Here is a 20,230-nt window from a genome sequence, read left to right as displayed (position 1 = left end):
CTCCTCTCTTTTCTCCTTGCCTCTAGTCTTTATTCCTTCAATTGTTTTTCTATGTACCATGGAATTCTACTTAAAACCCTTCTAGTAGATAGCAGAATGCTATCTATTAGATAACAGAATGGATATATGGACACATATGTGATAAAGCAAATATAGTGAAATTTAATGGTAGATTCTAACATTTTATATATGTAGGTTTGCATACTTATTGGCACTATATATCTCAAACTTTAATATAATACCTAATAATATGTACTATGATATATATATAGCAGATGGCCAATAAAATGTCATTCATAGGGGCACCTGGGTGGCTCAGTCGTTAAATATCTGCTTTTGGCTTAGGTCATGATCCCAGGGTTCTGGAATCAGGCCCCACACCAGGCTCCCTGCTAGACGGGAAGACTGCTTCTCCCTCTCCCACTCCTCCTGCTTGTTTTCCCTCTCTTGCCATGTCTCTCTCTGTCAAATAAACAAATAAAATCTTAAAAATGTAATTTATATTGAAATAAGCTTTTTTATGTCTTTGAGAGTTACATCCTGTAGGCTAGAGTCCTAACTAATTCTACTATTGAGTTCAAGAAGCTAGTATGTTTGAAAATTCTCATAATAATATAAGGAAAAAATCCTATAATTCTCTTTAGGGCAAAAGCCCAAACTTCCTACCATGGGTTACTGGGTTCTTCCTGGCCTGGGCCCTGATTGCTTTTCCAGCCTCATCTTTAGTCATTCTCTCTGTATTTCTCCTCCCTGACCCCAATGCTTTAACCATTAATAAATGTATGTGAACATTCCATTCTGTTCTGTGAATATTCTATGCTCTGTCTTGCCTTTGGAACAACACACACTATTCAGTCTGTCTGGAACAGGCATCCTCTTTCTTAATATCCTGATTAACTCCCTCTGGTCCTTCAATCTTTTCTGAAATGGTGTTTCTGAGAATCTTTCCTTGATTTCCCCCAGATTGGACTTGGTACACCTGCTGGGTGTTCATACCACTTTCTATTTCCTTATATACTAACACTCATACTACTTTATTAAAACTATTGTTTCTATTACTATGAACTCCATGACAGCATGAACTGTGTCATTCTTTTTTACCTACTAGTACATAAGAACAGCTCCTAGAACAGTATCTCACATATAGTAGGTAATCCAGGAGTATTTTCATACATAATTTGAATGAATGAATAAGTAAATGGCTGAATGAATTATATCCCCAGTGTCTAACACCGTTCCTAGTAAAAGCTGCTTATTGACATGTCTCTGGTCTTCAATGATCTTATGCTCATTGAGTCCATGGACAATACAAAAGCTTCTCTCTGGGTTTTTGCCTTTTATTTCACTATGTAATAAAGGTGTTGGCTTGAATTACAGCTGGGCAGTAGTTACCTCAAATCGGGGTACATCCATTTCAACCTGTCCTCTTAGCAATGGGGTTTGTCTGGGAGTCTCACGGATCATCACACTCCATCTGAAATGAAGGTCAAGGACAGACAGATATTTAGGGCTCTGTTTTGTCACAGGCTGACATCAATGCTTCACATAGCAAGAAAAAGGTCAAAATGTTTATGTGGTGAGGGAAGATGAGTTGTAGAGATGCCCACACTATCTCAGGTCATCTGATCTCAAATATACTACAAGTGGGGTCTCTGCCTCAATACTTCTTAAGACCAGTGTGATGGAAAGAATTTCATCACAGGGTCAGAGGACAGTGCTTCTCAACCAGAGAGGTAACTATCAAGATCACTTTAGGTGCTTTTGTAACATAAATATGCCAGGGTCCTACCCAAGACATACTGAATGTCTTTGTGGTGGCTTCAGCTTGGTACCTTGAAAAAGCTTCCCAGAATATCCTTATGGGCAGCCATAAATTAAATACTATGACCCAGCATTGACCCTATCTCTTTTCAGGAGATAGGATGGCAATACTCATTCTTCTCTAAAGCAGAGACAATCTAAGCCAATTATTTCTGAACCCTAAGTTTTTTGAGTTTCTTTGAAAAACTGATGAAGCTATAGAATGGTTTCTATACTATTCTGGAATAGAATAGAAAGATAGAAACATTCCCAAGGGGAAAAATATGCTTACATAGATAATTAGCTATGCAATTTGAAGGAGGTGTACAGAACTCTTAAAATTTACCTGTGGGGCTCCTGATTTAGGATCTTTTAAGTTTGAACAGGGGCTTCAGTGATGTCTAAAAGAAACATGGTAGATCCTGACTTCCTAATAGACAAGGCCACCCAAAACTGCCCTGCACTGAAGCCAGAAAGGAATGAGGCTCTGTGAGGGAGGTTAGAATATTCATGATTGAGATGATGTAAATGAGAGTAACTGATATGGGACTGGAACAGGCACAATGACCTGATCATTCAGCCACTCACCTGTCTAGAGTCCTCACACTAGCCTGCTCCACTCTGTTGAGTATGGTAATAGGTGACTTGTTTTTGTTCCAGAATGCACCCCAGCCTAGGACACGGGCCAGATCATTGCCAGTTCCAAGTGGGATGACTGCCAACTGACACTGCAAGAACAAAACCAGGAACCATTTTCAGTCAATTCTACCAAGATCCACCCATAAAAGAACCCAGAAGGTGCTCCTTGGGAAAGATAGTGGTCTAAAAACCAGTGGCAATAAGAGACTTCTGATGTTAGGAAGTGTAATAGGGAGATATTGATGCTAAGTGAACTTTTCCCTGAAAAGTTTGGCACCACTCTTGGCAATACGGAACGTACTCAGTGTAGGGAAAAGTTAGAATATGCCAATATTTATAGCCATGCTTATGAAAGAGAAATATAGCCACAAATTTCTATCAAGCCTTGGCCAAGAAGATAAGGTGCCTTGGGAGACAAAGCTACTAAAGTCAGAAGAACAGGGAGCTATCTAGGGAGAGGGAGGAAAGTGAGAGGAAAGTTTCTGCTACTTTTGAGACTCAGGAAAGGAAACTGGTGGCCTCAAGAGGGGAAGGAAATTGGAGGCTGAATGTGGCCTGAAGCCACTTCTTTTTGCTTGCTCTCCTTTCCTTCAAATATTTACTTTGGGGCCTGGGGCATAAAGCACTGCTCATTCTTTCTGCTAACTCCCTCATTTCTCCTTCCCACAGAAAATGGTTTAGGTGAGGAAGCTTAGAGTGAGAATCTCCCTGTCAGGTTGACTATGAAACCAGTGGAAAACATGTGCTGTATAGTTAAGGAGAGTGAAGACTAAGGACATTTTGGGATGAGCAGGTCCATACCCACAGTCTCTCTAGCAATGATTGAACTGAGTCAGCAAGAACTCACCTTTTCATGTAATCCAAAGGTGTCAATCAGAGATAAGACCCAGCTCACGCTGCCATCTCCGCCACAAACCACAATGCGAAAGCGAGAAAAATTCTTGAACATGCATAGCCTGAAAGAAAGAGGGGAACCGGAGTCATTTCATGAACTACTAGGTTTTACAACTCTTTTCTATACTGTGCTGGGAGCTAAGGACTACTGCTTCTGCATCCTGCTAACAGGCTACCCACCTTCTTTCACTTAGCTCCTATTTCTCTGTGTACCTAACATCACAGGCAATGCTCCCATAGGCAGTCCTGGAGATGAGGCCTTGCTTCAGCCCACCCTCTTCTATGCCAACCCTTGCTCTAGAAGCTACTCGTAACCTAGCCAAACCCACTTGCTGAGGCCCAAGAAGCCTTGTACAGTGGACAGTGGCTTCACAGAAACCAGAGCTGAACAGCCAGATGGTCCATAAGTAAAACAGGTCTATAGTGGAGATATATCTATTTGGTCCCAGGAAAGAATGAGGACAGGAAAGGTGAACAGCAATACACATTTGCCTCTTCCCCTGAGGTCAGGAGACACAGTTAGACTTCTTCCAACCAGGAAAGGGGAATGAATCTGAGAGCAGAACATGAGCTTGAAGGGATTTCTGGGAGAGGGCTAAAAATCCTCCAACTAGCAAACCCCAAATGCTCTGAAGTTATGTGTTTGCATCCTGACTTGATTGTGCCCAGGTACTAGAACTGATTCCAGAAACCCTTACTCTAAAATGTATAGTACGAAGAGTCCCTTCTATATACCCTTAGCCCATGCTTACCCGGCTTCAGGTCCACCCTTCGACAGGTCAAAAACTTGAGACGGGTTAAGGTACTGCTTGAATTTTCGGAGGAAGACGATCCCTTGGTGATCGCCGCTTTTGGAGTTGATGAAGATGAGAAGGGGACATGAACAGGCTGATGACCAATCGAGGTTCCAGAAGTCTGAAGACACTACTAATTGGCCTGATACATGCACACAACCAAAAGAAAAGAGGAAGAAAGAAAAGGGCCATTGAGATGGAAATAAGAGATGACTTGACATCACATTTTGCAAAGACTTTTTAAAAACAGCTTTATTGAGGTATAATTGATAAACAAAGAACAGCACATATTTAATATATACAATTTAATGGGTTTAGATATATACAAACACCCACGATACAATCACCACAAGCAAGGCAAAAAGACATATCCAAAAACTCTCAGAGTTTCCTTATGCTCTAGTTTGCTGAGACTGAGAAGCAGAGGAGAATTCATAGCACAACCCAAAGGGGCTCTCATTTAATGTCTGCCCAGCTGTTGCCAGGCAAACAACATTTGCTGAGCAATTACTACATGCCAATCATCATGCTAGATACTTCTAGGGGTACAGCTCCTGTCCTCCAGCTGGGGAAACAGACTTAGACACAGTAGTATGTTGGAACACAAAGATTAAGGAAATTGGTGCTACAATGAGGGATTAATAAAACACCATGGGGAAACTGAAGAAGGAGAGGATTGAAGGCTGGAGAGGAGGATCAGAATACCAATTAGTTCTCTCTTTGCCTGGGATAGTTCAGTTCTCACAGTGAGAGGATATCTGGTAAGGAGAGGGGGGGGGGCAAGGCTGTCTTTTAGACAGCAGGTAATGACAGAAAACATATCAATGTGAGAAGAAGGAGGGAAATTTAATCAACCCTCCAAGGCTCTGGCAGGGCAATCCCAGTTATCACACCAACTTTCAGGGGAAACAAGACTATAGGGAAATTGTCTGAACAAGAGAGAGTCTTTTAATAATTCCTAACTCTGAAGTTCCCTATAGGGAAGTGAAGTTATAGCAGCCTAAATTGTCAGTGCCTGCCAGCTCATGCTGAGTGTTAGAGCCTGTTGGCAGGGAGACAGGCAGTGAGCAATGGCCCCCTAGGAGATGAGACAAATTGTGAGCCCCTAAACTCTGAGCTTTGGCTTGCCAGGGATACCCCAGCAAAAATAAATGCAAAGGGCAAAAGTCATATGGCTCACTCCTGAATTGTGCAGGGCACAGGGAGGGAGGTGGGTTGAGATGTCCCATTTGTTGTAATTGGGGTGAGAGTGAGCCTGGAGGAATACTGCTGGCATGAGCAGATTTCATGGCTGTTTTGCCTGGAAAAACTTAAAGCAGTCTTCCTCTATGGGCCAATTCCTACTCACTGGCCAGTAGAACTTGAAGGCATCCTTAGCCAGTTAGCCAGTCAGGCACCAAATTTTCAGGGCTTGTTAGGACTCACAGCTACAAGGGGAGTCTGCCATGTTCCTTCAGTAGCATATCTTGGAAGTAGTTACTCTCCCTGAACACATTACCTGAAGATAGTACCCTTTTCAATATTTGTTTTACAAAAGGTAGTATGTTGATGCAATGCTAGTTAAGACATTAATTAATTCATTCAACAAACATGTATTGAGGGCATTCTCTGTGCTTGTCCTTCTTATGTTCTGAGAATACAGTGGTGGGCAAGATAGAAATAGTCTCTGCTCTTGTGGAACTTATATTTTACTGGTGGAAAGCACAACAAAACAAAGTAATATAGAAAAGAACATGATATGAAGAAAAAGAAGTGAGGGAAACAGGATAGAGACTAAAGGGGGTGTTATTTTAGATGGGGTGGTCAGGAACAGCTTCTCTAGGGAGGTGACATTTGAGATGAGACTTGAATGAAGTAAAAAAGTGAGCAATGCATATATGGCGGCGGGGAGAGTTTTGGGAGCAGAAGAAAGAATAAGTGCTAGGACCCAGAGAAGGGAGAATGTCTGGGGTATCTGAGGGCCACTGAACAGAATGGCATGACTATTGTGGAGTGAGTGAGGGGCAGAGTGGCAGAAATGAGGTCAGAGAGATGACAGAACCATACAAAATGACAATGAGATGTGAGGAAGCAGTTAAAAAATCAGGGTGAGACTGTTTAGTATAGTACAAAACATTAGGGGTCAGGCCATAAGATATATGAAGAAAATCATAAAAAAAGGTCATACCTTTTTATTTTTATTTTACTTATTTTTTTCTTTTCTTTTTTTAGAAAAGATTTTATTTATTTATTGGACATGGAGAGAGACACGGTGAGAGAGGGAACAAAAGCAGGGGGTGTGGGAGAGGGAGAAGCAGTCTTCCCACCGAGCAGGGAGCCCGGTGCGGGGCTTGATCCCAGGATCCCAGGATCATGACCTGAGCCAAAAGCAGATGCTTAATGATTGAACCACCCAGGTGCCCCTTATTTTTTTCTTAAGGAGAGAGGGCATGTGCACACACGTGGGTGGGGTAGTGTGGGTATGAGGAAGAACAGAGGGAGAGGGAGAGAGAGAATCTTAAGTAGTCTCCGTGCCCAGGATGGAGACTTATCTCACAACATGGAGATCATGACCTGAGCCAAAATCAAGATTTAGACACTTAACCAACTGAGCCACTTTACACACTCCTAAAAAAAGTAGTAACGTTTTATGTGCTTGCTCCTCATCCAACCAGCAATGCAGGGATCAACTCATGGCCTGGCCTCAAGCTTACCTCTCCTTTGTTTGAGAAGCTGATTCTGCTCTGAGCTTCCTTTCCTTATTCAGCAACCTTCTGCTAACACCCTCCAGGGGATCATGTGACTTTGGGTATGTACTCCAGTGAAAAGATTTATGGAAACAGGTTGCTGCCAACATCTAGAGGAACTGTGAGCTATGCTTAGAAACAAGGACTCCCCCTGCCAGAGGTCCTGGAATGGACCTATCTATGCCCAGTGATTTTTAACAGATGGGTTAGTCCCTTTCTAGAGGGGAGGCAGCAGTGGCACTGAGACCAACTACTGTGAGCTGTTTGGACCTCTGTTTCCTTATCTGCATAGTGGGCCATTTGAAAAATTAACTTGTTTCCCAGTGTTGAGATGAAAATGAGATATGTGTTACATTGATAAGAAAAAGAAATATAAATTGTTTCTTAAAGGTGAAAAGATGACCAAACTCATTCATAAATGAGAAAGATACTGATTAAAACCAGGCCATGGTAAAAAAAAAAAAAAAAAAAAAAAAAACAGGCCATGGTATCATTTTTTTCTTACCCAGAAAACTGGCAAAAAAAAATAGATGATATACTTGATTGAGGAAGACAGAAAATATGAACTCTCACTGAGGGTGGAAGTGCAAAGTGACACAAGCCCTATGGGGGGCAATCTGACAGCATCTATGAAAATTATAAATGCCTATGCATTATGACCCAGTAATTACACTTCTGGGAATTTTTCCTATAGATTTATATGTAAAATGACCTGTGTGAGATTGTTCATTGCAGCATTGTTGTAATAGCAAGAGACCGAAAACTTTGAAATTAGAGGACTGCTCAAATAAATTATGGTATATATTCATACAATAGAGTATCTTGTAGCTGTAAAAAGGAATGAGGAAGCAATCTTCTGTTGATCAAAAAATCTCCAAAAATATGAAAAAGAGAAGAGGTTTAGAGGAATGTGTATAGTATTAAAAAGGGAAGGGATAAAAATATATGTTTATATTTAGTAGTATATACAGGAAAAAATACTGGAAGCCATTCAATAAACTAATGGCAGCAATCAACTTTTTGTGAGTGGGGATTGGATGGGGCTATGGGAGATTGAGAAGATTGAGAGAAAGGATAGTAAGTTTTTACTAAACATGTGCATATGTGTTTCTACTTTAAAAAGTTTGAACCATGTGTCTATATTAACTAGTCAAGAATTAAATTAAGAAATAGGAAAAATAATTATGTTAATGTTATCTATAAATTAAATAGCCATGAAGTTGTAGCTGAAATCATTTGTAGATCCATTTGGCAGCTTGGAGCATGGGCTGCCTTCTGCAGTGTACTTCTACAACAGAATGCAGCTGTGTGCCACAGCTGGTTGCCCTCCAGATTTATTCACTAACCTACAGCAAACATCTTAACTTCTCTGGGTGTTCATTTCTACATATGTATAATAGCATCATGTTGCAATGATTAATAAAATAATCCAGGATAGGGGTATAAAACTGAGATAAAAAGAAAATTCTGTAATTAAGCCAACTTAAACTTCAGTGTCAAACCTAATTTGGTCACAGATGGGAAGACAAGAGGAAGAAGTGCTGGCAGAAAGCTATCCCTAGGAGAAGACAGGGACAGCAACATCTAGCATTTCCCCAGAGCATCTGAATTCCAGCAAGGCCAAGTTTGTCAAGGGAATCTTGTGAAGAAGGTGACAAAATTGTGTGGCATTGTGGGCTGGAATGTAGCAATGTTAGGCAGATTCATAACCAGGTAAGTGTGCCCACGAAGTTGCTTTTGAATAGGCTGATTTTTTTTTTTAAGATTTTTTTATTTATTTATTTGACAGAGAGAAATCACAAGTAGGCAGAGAGGCAGGCAGAGAGAGAGGAGGAAGCAGGCTCCCTGCTGAGCAGAAAGCCCGATGCGGGGCTCGAACCCAGGACCTGGGATCATGACCTGAGCCGAAGGCAGCGGCCCAACCCACTGAGCCACCCAGGCGCCCCTGAATAGGCTGATGTTAATTGTAGGGGGGTGTCCTCTACTGTTTCATAATTTTAATCAACAATTCAAATGAAAACATAGAAGACTTCTCAACTCTGAAGTACTCAAAGCTGGAGGGAAAGTTATTGGATGACAGAAAAAGGATCGAATGGGGTGCCTGGGTGGCTCAGTCCCATTAAGCGTCTGCCTTCAGCCCAGGTCATGATCCCAGGGTCCTCAGATCGAGCCCCACATCAGGCTCTCTGTTTGGTGGGAAGCCTGCTTCTCCCTCCCCACTCCCTCTACTTGTGTTCTCTCGCTGTGTCTCTCTCTGTCAAATAAATAAATAAAATCTTTAAAAAAATAGAATAAAGATTGAAAAATAACCTCAAAGGGCGGATAGGTCAAAGTCAACAAGATGAAAATGGGATAAATGTGAAGCCAGGATTTTTAGGACCATGGACATAAATCATACTGGAATAGGACAACATGAACTTGGTTTGGCAGCATCAAGTGTGAAAAGGGCTTAGAGGATTTAAGTTGACTTTAAACTCCAGATGGCTCAACAGCCTGAAAGAGCTTTTCAAGAAAAATCTCATGCTTCTTTGAGCTGCATTAATACAAGCACAGTGCCGCAAAACAGGGGGTCTATAGTCTCTCTCAAATTTGTTCAGTTCATACCACAGAAGGATGTTAAATTAGCATAAGGATGGCTTACCAATCTTCTTCCTGTATTTTAAAACCATCTTTAACAAATGTTAGTTCATCTAACCCTCATAATGCACCTGAGTACAACTGTTATTGAAAGAAAGTCTCTCAAGAGTGAGATTCAATTGGATCAAGAATGTAGATGACTCGAAGGAAAGGCTCAAAACTAACTCATAGGGCATTAGATGAGATACCACACAAAAAGAATGGCTTAGCTCAGGTACTTCTAGGCAATATTATGTCATTGGTGGAAAGCAAAAGAAAGTAGCAATGCCATTAGTTGATGATCTATAACAAGAATAAGAAGTGATGCATGGGGCGCCTGGGTGGCTCAGTTGGTTGGGCAACTGCCTTCAGTTCAGGTCATGATTCTGGAGTCCTGGGATCGAGTCCCACATCGGGCTCCCTGCTCAGCAGGGAGTCTGCTTCTCCCACTGATCTCTCTCCTCTCATGCTATCAAATAAATAAATAAAATCTTTAAAAAAAAGAAGTGATGCATGAAGCACTGGGTGTAATAAACAATGAATCATGGAATACTACATCAAAAACTAATGATGTACTGTATGGTGACTAACACAACATAAAAAATAAAGTTAGAAATAAAGAACAGAAAAAATTCTTGTTAAAAAACAAAACAAAACAAAAGAATAGGAAGAGGTATAGGATTAAAAAAAAAAACACCCAAAAAACCGAACTTCCATAAGGACAAGAAGCACAAAGCCTTTTGGGCTAATTATAAAGAAGAGTTTGCAGCTCCTTATACCTATTTGGGGTGATTGGTGGGATGCTGAGGTGGGCATCCTTCATTCTGCTTAGACATCTTCCCTATGTTCCCCATTGGTATGAGCAAATTCTCAGATTTCAGGACTAGATTGACTTTCATGGCAGCTTGAGTTTGCTTGGGTGAGTAATTTGCTACTTTTTCTCTTCTATCAATCCCATTTTCCCCCAGTCTCTTCCTTTTTCTATCCAGCCAAACATCTCTTATTTACCAAGTCATCCACCTCAACACCTCTCTAGTTAACTGTCTGGTAGATGACTTATGTGGGTAAATATTTGAGTAGATCTGAGAATAATATATGCATGCACCTCTGAGTGAAGTTAGCTTTGTGTCTATGCATGTCATTATGGGAACATATGAACATGCTTGCTTGAAGAAACCTGTGTGAATGGCTCATTCCTTGTACCAATGTCTATCTGGATGTATCTGTATTAGGGTTGGAAAATGAACTGGAAGAGACTAGAATGTCTCTGAGTGTGTATATATGTGGGTGCACACATGTGCACATGTGCTATGTCTAGTTATAAAACTCCGTTGTAATGGCTACAGAATCCTTGCCCCCTTCTGTTCTCTGAAGAAACTACAAACTCTACTTTCTTTTCTTTTCTGTCAGCCAATGCTAGCTCTTCCTTGATGACAAAGTGGGCAGCAAGCATCAGTATGGGGAAAATTTTTAAGTCAATGACATGCTGGTTCACTAATCACATCCAGACCAGTGGACATCCCACATGTCAGAGATGGGTAAATTAGTATATTAGTGAAATATAAATGAAAACATTCCAGGCAGGGTTTGAACTTTAGCTCCAGTAAGTGAAATTGACCATATATAGAGTGAAGCTAACTACACAAACTGAAATTAATGGGCAGTGTATCTCTCTGCTGGCTTTGTGAAACAAATAGTGTGTCAGTTGGTAAATGTATTAGATTTCTAAATTCTTTAGTGTTCGTAAAATAGGTCAGCTCTTTTTAGCTGTGATATGTGATTTTGATCTTGACAGCACCCATTACTTAATAATGAGTAATATGAGAAGCAAATGAACAACTCAATGGCAAAAAGGAGAGTCTCTTTAAGGAAAAAGTGGGGAAGGGGAGGTATATTCAAAAAGGTATTGTCAGCAATGGCTAGAGTGAAATATCCTTGTGGGGGTCTACAGTTTTCATTAGGCTAGAAGACCAGTGATTTAATTTTGTTGTCCTTTGGGGCTATGTTTCTTGATATTCAGCCCTTTACATATTATCACTTATCCTCCCAATACACAGTTATCATTCCCAATTAGATGTGGAAAGTGAAGCTCAGAGAATGTAAGTGACTTACTCAAGGTCACCTAGCTAGTAAGTGACTAAAACTCATGGTTGCCTGGCCTTTGTTTTTTCCCTTTACATCACGTTGTTTCTAAGTCTCATCATTATTTAATAATAAAGACAAACACAAACTGGACAAAACATCCCTCTGCTTTGCCCCTGTTTTATCTGTTCTAATATCTCTAGAACTTCTGAGAGAAGACTCTATAGAAAGCTTACTCTTGCTGCATTTATTTCATTTCTGCCTCCTTTCTATGCAACATCTTGCAATTAGTTGACAGTCCTAATAATTTCTGATCTCCAAGTGTCTCCAAGTGTAACTCCTTTGGTGCTTACCATATGCTACCTTAATCTATATATTGTCATACTATATCAATATCCTGGGTCAACAATAACCATAAGCTCTGGAAATGTTCTTATCTTGGATCTCTTTGTAGCCTTTCAGCACCGTATGAAAGAATCTCAATATATCACTTGAGTTTAGGAATTGATAAAGCATCAACAGAGCATGTTGGGGCAATAATCATGCTAGTTTCAGATTTGGAGTCAACCTTGGTGTTAGTTTCTATTCTAAAAATAATATGACCTGGGCCTTTATGTAGTTCTTCCTTGCCCACCTGGATGCAAGCAAACTTATTTTATGGATTATCTAGTGTCTGAAAATCATGAAAAACTGGAATCAAGTCTGATAATTCAGGAACAAATGGGACAAAGCCTACAGAGAACATGCCCACATACATATATGCCATAAACATCAACAGTCATTATCCCAAAGGTCTAAAAAGAAACATGAGCTGTCTCTACATATATACACATTCCTACTTCCCCATTTGCTGGTTGAAAATAATAATTTAATTAAAATTAATTTTAAAATTTCCCCAGTCTTATCACCTTTCCTCCTTCCCCAGTGAAATACATTCTGAGGTTGAAATTTGGGTACTCACCATCTCCTTTAGGGTCGCTGAGGGCAGTGGGAGGAATGACTGATGTTCGATGACTTCCAAACCAGCATTCCTTGGAAAACCGTCCCCGGCAGTCATCATGCACCTGAAACGACAAGAGAAGAACAGAGAAAAAAAGGGAGGGGAGAGAAAAGGATACAATTGATTAGTCTTGAGTTCCAGTTCCAAGATTTGAGTCCCCAGTGTTAACATCTCCCTTTCTGACATTTCGTGCCATACACATTCCCCTGTCTCAAACTGGACACACCCTTCCCAACTTCAGCATGCACTAGCCTGAAGGTGGGCTCTGAACTCTGTTCCTTTCAAAGGTAGCTTTCAGAAGATACCCATCATAGGCATTAAGAAGACAGTAGCCATAGGGCACAATCTTAGTGGCCTACAGAATAGGGAACTTACTTGGATTTTAAGAGTACTAATCCTGTTAATATGCTATTACACTTCAATCCTTACAACAACTCTGTATGGTAGGGAACACATTATTAGGTTCATTTTAGAAATGAGGATACAAAAGTTTGGAGAGGTGAAGAATCTTGCTCAAGGTCAAACAGCTGGGAAGTGGCAGAACTGAGATTCTGCTGCCTTTCCCACAAGTGGTCATATTTCCCAAATTTCTGATATTTTTAGGTACCATTTCCTAGACAATTTCACAGTTCTTAGAGGACATGAACCTGGCTTGATTACACAAAAGCAATTAAAAGAGAGCCAGAGGACAACCAGAGTTCTCTCTCTCTCTCTCTTTTTTTTAATTGAGACATAATTGACATATAACATTTTATCAGTTCCAGGTGTACAACATAATGATTTGATATTTATATATATTACAAAATGATCACCTAGTAAGTGTAGTTAATATCTGTCACCATACATAATTATAGTTTTTTCTTGTGATGGGAAATTTTAAGGTCTATACTCTTAGCAACTTAGAAATAGGCAAAATAGCATATTAACTATAGTCACTATGCTGTTCATGATATCCTGATGACTTATTTATTTTATAACTGGAATTTTGTATCTTTTGACCACCTTCACCTATTTTGCCCATTTCCCCCCTCCGCATATGCATGAGCTCATTTTTTAAAAAATTCATATATATGTGAGATCATATAGTATTTCTCATTCTCTGTCTGACTCATTTTATGTAGCATAATGCCCTAAGGTCCTTCCATGTTGTTGCAAATGGCAAGATTTCCTTCATTTTTAGGGCTGAATAATATTCCATTGCATATACATCTACCACATTTTCTTCATTCATACAGCACTTATGTTGTGTCCATATCTTGACACTTAATGTTGTTTTCATATCTTGACTATTGTAAATGGTGTTTCAGTGAACATGAGGGTGCCTATATGATTTTGAACTAATGTTTTCATTTTTCTCAGATAAATACACAGAAGTTGAATTGCTAGGTCAAATAGTAGTTCTATTTTTAATTTTTAAAGGAAAGTCTGCACTGTTTTCAATAGTAGTTGCACCAATTTACATTCCTACTGAGAGTGCATGAAGTTTCCCTTTTCTTCATATCCTCATCAACATTTATTTCTTCTCTTTTTGATAATAGCTATTCTAACAGGTGTGAAGTGATATCTTATTGTGGTTTTGATTTGCATTTCCCTGATGATCATAGATGTTCAGTACTTTTTCATATACTTGTTTACCATCTGTATGTCTTCCTTAGAAAAAGATCTATTCAGATTCTTTGCCCATTTTCTAATTGGATTGTTTGTTTGCTTTTTGTATTGAGTTATATGACTTCTTTATATATTTTGGATATTTACCTTTATCATATATGTGATTTACAAATATTTTCTCCCATTCAGCTGCTTGCCTTTTCCTTTTACTGGTGGTTCCTTTGTTGTGCACAAGCTCTGCATTATTTTTCCCACATTTTTACCTAAATTCTAGTTAGTTAAAATATAGTGTAATATTGCTTTCAGGAGTAGAATTTAGTGACTCAACAATTACATATAACACCCACTGCTCATCATAACAAGTGCCCTCCTTAATACTCATCACCCATTCAACCCATCTTCCATCCACCTCCTTCCATCAACCCTCAGTTCGTTCTCTAACTTTAAGAGACTCTTATGGTTTGCCTCCCCCTCCTGTTTCTTTTTCCTTCCCACATGTTCATCTGTGTTGTTTCCTAAATTCCACATATGAGTGAAATCACATAGTATTTGTCTTCCTCTGACTGACTTATTTCGCTTAGCATAGCACACTATAGATCTGTCTACATCATGGCAAATGGCAAGATTTCATTCTTTTTGATGGCTGAGTAATAGTCCTTTGTATAGATATAACACTTTTTCTTTATCCATACATCAGTCAATGGACACTCGGGCTCTTTCCATAGTTTGGCTATTGTTGACAATGCTGCTATAAACGTGGGGGTGCATGTACCCCTTCAAATCTGTACTTTTGTATCTTTTGGGTAAATACCTAATAGTGCAATTGCTGGGTTATAGTGTAGTTGTATTTTTAACTTTTTGAGGAACCTCCATACTGTTTTCCAGAGTAGTTTGCCTCAGTTTGCACTCCCACCAACAGGGCAAAAGGGCTCCCCTTTCTTGGCCTCCTCACCAACACCTGTTGTTTCTCATGTTGTTAATTTTAGCCATTCTGATGTGTGAGGTCATCGTGGTATGGATTTGTATTTCCATAATGATTAGTGATATTGAGCATCTCTTCATGTGTCTGTTAGCCATCTATATGTCTTCTTTGGAAAAATGTCTATTCATGTCTTCTGCCCATTTCTTAACAGGATTATTTGTTTTCTGGTGGTTGAGTTTAATACATTCTTTATACATTTTTGATACTATGTCATTTGCAAATATCTTCTCCCATTCTGTAGGCTGCCTTTTAGTTATGTTGATTGTTTCCTTCACTGTGCAGAAGCTTTTTATCTTGATGAAGTCCTAATAGTTCATTTTTGCTTTTGTTTCCCATGCCTCCAGCAATATGTCTAGCAAGAAGTTGCTATGGCCAAGGTCAAAGAGGTTGCTGCCTCTGTTTTCCTCTAGGATTTTGATAGTTTCCTGTCTCACTTTTAGGTCTTTCATCCATTTTGATTTTATTTTTGTGTATGGTGTAAGTGATCCAGTTTCATTCTTCCGCATGTTGCTGTCCAGTTTTTGCAACACTATTTATTGAAGAGACTGTCTGCTTTCCATTGGATATTCCTTCCTTATTTGTCAAAGGTTAGTTGATCATATAGTTGTGGGTTCATTTCTGGGTTCTATATTCTGTTCCCTTGATCTATGTGTCTGTTTTTGGGCCAATACCATACTGTCTTGATGACTATAACTTTGTAATATAGCTTGAAGTTCAGAATCACGATGCCTCCAGATTTGCTTTTCTTTTTCAAGACTGCTTTGGCTCTTTGGGGTCTTTTGTGGTTCTGTACAAATTTTAGGATTTGTTCTAGCTCTGTGAGAAATGCTATTGGTATTTGATAGGGATTGCATTAAATGTGTAGATTGCTTTAAGTAGTATGGACATTTGAACCATGTTTGTTCTTCTAATTCATGAGCATGGAATGTTTTTTCCATTTCTTTTTGTCCTCTTCAATTACTTCCATAAGTGTTCTATAGTTTTCAGAGTACAGATCTTTACCTCTTCAATTAGGTTTATTCCTAGGTATATTATTGTTTTTGGTGCAATTACAAATGGGATCAAATCCTTGGTTTCTTTTTCTGCTACTTCATTATTAGTGTATAGATATGCAACAGATTTCTGTACATTGACTTTATGTCTTGCAACTTTGCTGAATTCATGTTTTAGTTCTAGTAAATTTTTGGTGAATTTATTCGGGTTTTCTATATAGAGTAGGATGTCTGCAAATAGTGAAAGTTTGACTTCTTCCCTGCTGATTCAGATGCCTTTTATTTCTTTTTGTTGTCTGATCACTGAGGGTAAGACTTCCAGTACAATGTTGAATAGTAATGGTGAGAGTGAACATCCTTGTCTTGTTCCAACTGTAGAGGAAAAGCTTTCAGTTTTTCACCATTAAGGATGATATTCACTGTAGGTCTTTCCTATAAGGCACTTATGATGTTGAAATATGTTCCATCTATCCCTACTTTACTGAGGGCTTTTATCAAGAATGGATGCTGTGTTTTGTCAAATACTTTTTCTGCATCTATTAAGAAGATCATATGATTCTTATCCTTTCTTTTATTAATGTGGTGCATCAACATTGATTGATTTTGCAGATGTTAAACCACCCCTGCAGCCCAGGAATAAATATCTCCTGATTGTGGTGAATAATTCCTTTAATGTACTTTTAGATTCAATTTACTAGTATCTTATTGAGAATTTTTGCATCTATGTTCATCAGGGATATTGACCTGTAGTTCTCTTTCTCAGTGAGGTCTTTGGTTTTGGAATCAAAGTAATGTTGGCCCGGTGGAATGAGTTTGGAAGTTTTCCTTCCTTTCACATTTTTTGGAACAGTTTGAGAAGACTAGTTATACACTCTTTTTCAAATGTCTGGTAGAATTCCCCTGGTAAGCCATCTGGCCCTGGACGTTTGTTTGTTTGGAGATTTTTGATTCCTGATTCCATTTCTTTGGTGGTTGTGAATCTACTCAAATTTTCTATTTCATCCTGTTTCAGTTTTGGCAGTTAGTATGTTTGTAGGAATTCCTCCATTTCTTCCAGATTGCTCAGTTTGTGGGCACATATTTTTTCATAATATTCTCTTATGATTGATTGGATTTCTGTGGTGTTGGTTTTGATCTCTCCTCTTTCATTCATGATTTTATTTATCTGGGTCCTTTCTTTTTGGGATAAGTCTGGCTGGGGGTTTATCAATTTTATTAATTCTTTCACAGAACCAACTCTTAGTTTCACTGATCTGTTTTACTTTTTTCCTATGTTGTTTATTTCTGCTTTAATTTTAATTATTTCCCTTCTTCTGTTGGGTTTAGGCTTTATTTGCTGTTCTCTTTCTACTTTCTTTAGGTGTGAAGTTAGGTTGTATTTTTGAGACTTTTCTTGCTTCTTGAGGTAGGCCTATATTGCAGTATACTTCCCTCTTAGAATTGCCTTTGTTGTATCCCAAAGGTTTTGGACTGATATGTTTTCATTTTTATTTGCTTCCGTGTATTTTTTTTTTCAATTTCTTTTTTAATTTGCTGGTTAACCCATTCATTCTTTAGTAAGATATTCTGAAGATATTCTTTAATTTCCATGTATTTTTGGCCTTTCCAAATTTTTTCTTGTGGTTGACTTCAAGTTTCATAACATTGTGGTCAGAAAATATGCATTGTATGATCTCCATTTTTCCCTTGTTGAAGACTGATTTGTGACCCAGTCAGCATGTTGATCTATTGTGGAGAATATTCTATGTGCACTCAAAAAGAATGTGTATTCTGCTGCTTTAGCATGAAATGTTCTGAATATACCTGTTAAATTCATGTGGTCCAGTGTGTCATTCAAAGCCATTGTTTCCTTATTGATTTTCTGTTTAGATGATCTGTCCATTGCTATAAGTGGGGTATTAATGTCCCCTACTGTTATTGTATTATTATTGATGAGTTTCTTTATGTTTATTATTAATTGATTTATATATTTGGGTGCTCCCAAGTTGGGGGCATAGATTCTTACAATTGTTAGATCTTCTTAATGAATAGACCCCTTAATTAGGATATAATGCCCTTCTTTATCTCTTGTTACAGTTTGGTTTAAAATCTCATTTTTCTGATATAAGTATGGATACTTTGGCTTTCTTTTGGATATCCATTATCATAATAGATGGTTCTCCATCTCCTCACTTTCAATCTGTAGGTGTCTTGGTCTAAAATGAGTCTCTTGTAGACAGCATATGGATGGGTCTTGCTTTTTTTATCCATTCTGATACCTTACATCTTGATTGGAACATCTAGTCCCTTTACAATGAGTGTGATTATTGATAGATACAGATTTAGAGCCATTGTGTTACCTGTAAATTTGGTGTTTCTGGTGATGTTTTCTGTTCCTTTCTAGTCTTTGTTGCTTTTGTCTTTTATCCCCCTACTCAAAGAGTCCTCCTTTACTATTTCTTGCAGGGCTGGTTTAGTGGTCACAAACTCCTTTTCATTCATTTGTTTGTTTGTTTAGGAAACTCTTTCTCTCTCCCTCGATTATGAATGACAGCCTTGCTAGATAAAGTATTCTGGCTGCATGTTTTTCTCATTCAGCATGTTGAGTATATCCTGCCACTGTCTTCTGACCTGCCATGTTTTTGTGGACAGACCTGCTATGACCTGATCTGTATTACCTTGTAGGTTAAGGACTTTTTTTTTTCCTTTTGGTGCTTTCAGGATTCTTCCCCTGTCTCTGTATTTTGTGAATTTGACTATGATATGTCTTGTTGATGGCTGGGTTTGTTGTATTTAATGGGAATTCTCTGTGCTTCTTGGATTGAAATGTCTATTTCCTATCCAAGATTAGGGAAGTTTTCAGCTATAATTTGCTCAAATAAACCTTCCGCTCTATTTTCTTTTTCTTCTTCCTGGACTTCTATGACATGAACATTGTTACATTTTAAGGAGAAAGTGAGTTCCCTAGGTCTACATTTGTGATTCATTATTTTCTATAATTTTATCTTCTATATCACTGATTTGTTCCTCTGCTTCATCCATCCTCATTGTCATTGTATCTAGTCAGTTTTGCATCTCAGTTATAGCATTATTTATTTTGGCCTGACTAGTTTTTAATACTTTTATCTCTGCAGTAAGGGATTCTTTAGTTTCTTCCATACTTTTCTCAAGCCCAGCTGGTATTCTTATGATTATTTTTGTAAATCCTAGTTCAGATATCTTAGTTGTATCTGTATTAATTAAATCCCTGGCTATGACTTCTTCCTGTTCTTTCTTTTGGAATGAGTTTCTCCATCCTGTCATTTTGTCCAGGTCACTGTTTTTTTATTAGGAAAGCGTGTTATATTCCTGCTCCTGAGAGTAATGGTTATATTAAGAAGAGGTCCAAGAAAACAAACAAACAAAAGGAAGCTAAAGCCTAGGTGTGCTTTGGTCTGCTTGTTAAAAGAAGCTATATCAAAAAAAAAAAAAAAAAGTAAGCTAGATCCTATTCCCCCTAGAGCTGAAGCTGTGCAGCATTCTATGACCAGTAGACTTGGTGCATGAAGGAGTTTGTGCTGGTCTTCTGGGGGTGGGGCCCACTGCAGCTGATTCTCAGGCAGACTTGCCCTAGCAGAGATGCACTTGCAGGGTGCAGGGGAGGCAGAGCTCATTGAAAGTGACTCCAGCCTCCATGAGTTGGTGCTGTTTTGCTCACTGAGGTTGGTTAGTGCTGATGGGCAGGGGAGAAAGTGGCCTTCCCCTGTCGTCTCCTACCTGGAGCAGGGAGTTCGCACCCACCACTCTTCAGGAAGCCCTCACAGAAGAGCAAACAATTACCCCTGTTCTGTTCCCTCTTCTGCCAGATCCCTGCCTTCACCCTGTCTTTGCTTAGGCTGTCTGCCTGCCAGATGGCATAGTACTCCTGTGTTTGATCTCAGGCATTCAGCTGGATTTCGAATCTCCAAATTTTAGAGATCTGTGTGGCACAGATCTGCACTGATCCTCTAGGGGTAGGGTCTTACTGTGCTATGACCAGTGCCATTTTGTCTAGGAAATTAATTGTGAAACTGCACAGTGGTTTGAGTTTATGGGAAAGCACAGCCAAAACCCAGCACCAAGGATTGCTGTCCTCAGCT

The 20,230-nt window shown here is 39.0% G+C and overlaps 1 protein-coding gene across 1 annotated transcript in view; it reads right to left on the bottom strand.

The window, feature by feature from the left end:
- DGKK (diacylglycerol kinase kappa) overlaps positions 1-20,230 on the bottom strand; it is a 166,875-nt gene that overhangs the window by 48,121 nt on the left and 98,524 nt on the right. The window contains exons 8-12 of the mRNA XM_047715124.1: positions 12,513-12,615; positions 4,086-4,269; positions 3,287-3,395; positions 2,389-2,528; positions 1,393-1,474 (exon numbers count right to left, since the gene is read on the bottom strand). Of these exons, the coding sequence (XP_047571080.1) occupies positions 1,393-1,474; positions 2,389-2,528; positions 3,287-3,395; positions 4,086-4,269; positions 12,513-12,615 (618 nt within the window). The remainder of the gene's footprint in view (positions 1-1,392; positions 1,475-2,388; positions 2,529-3,286; positions 3,396-4,085; positions 4,270-12,512; positions 12,616-20,230) is intronic.

The sequence above is a fragment of the Lutra lutra genome, chromosome X (assembly GCF_902655055.1).
Source record: "Lutra lutra chromosome X, mLutLut1.2, whole genome shotgun sequence".
In the NCBI taxonomy this organism is placed as follows: Eukaryota; Metazoa; Chordata; class Mammalia; order Carnivora; family Mustelidae; genus Lutra; species Lutra lutra.
Note: the sequence above shows the minus strand (reverse complement) of the source record. Positions and strands in the feature narration are given on the sequence as shown.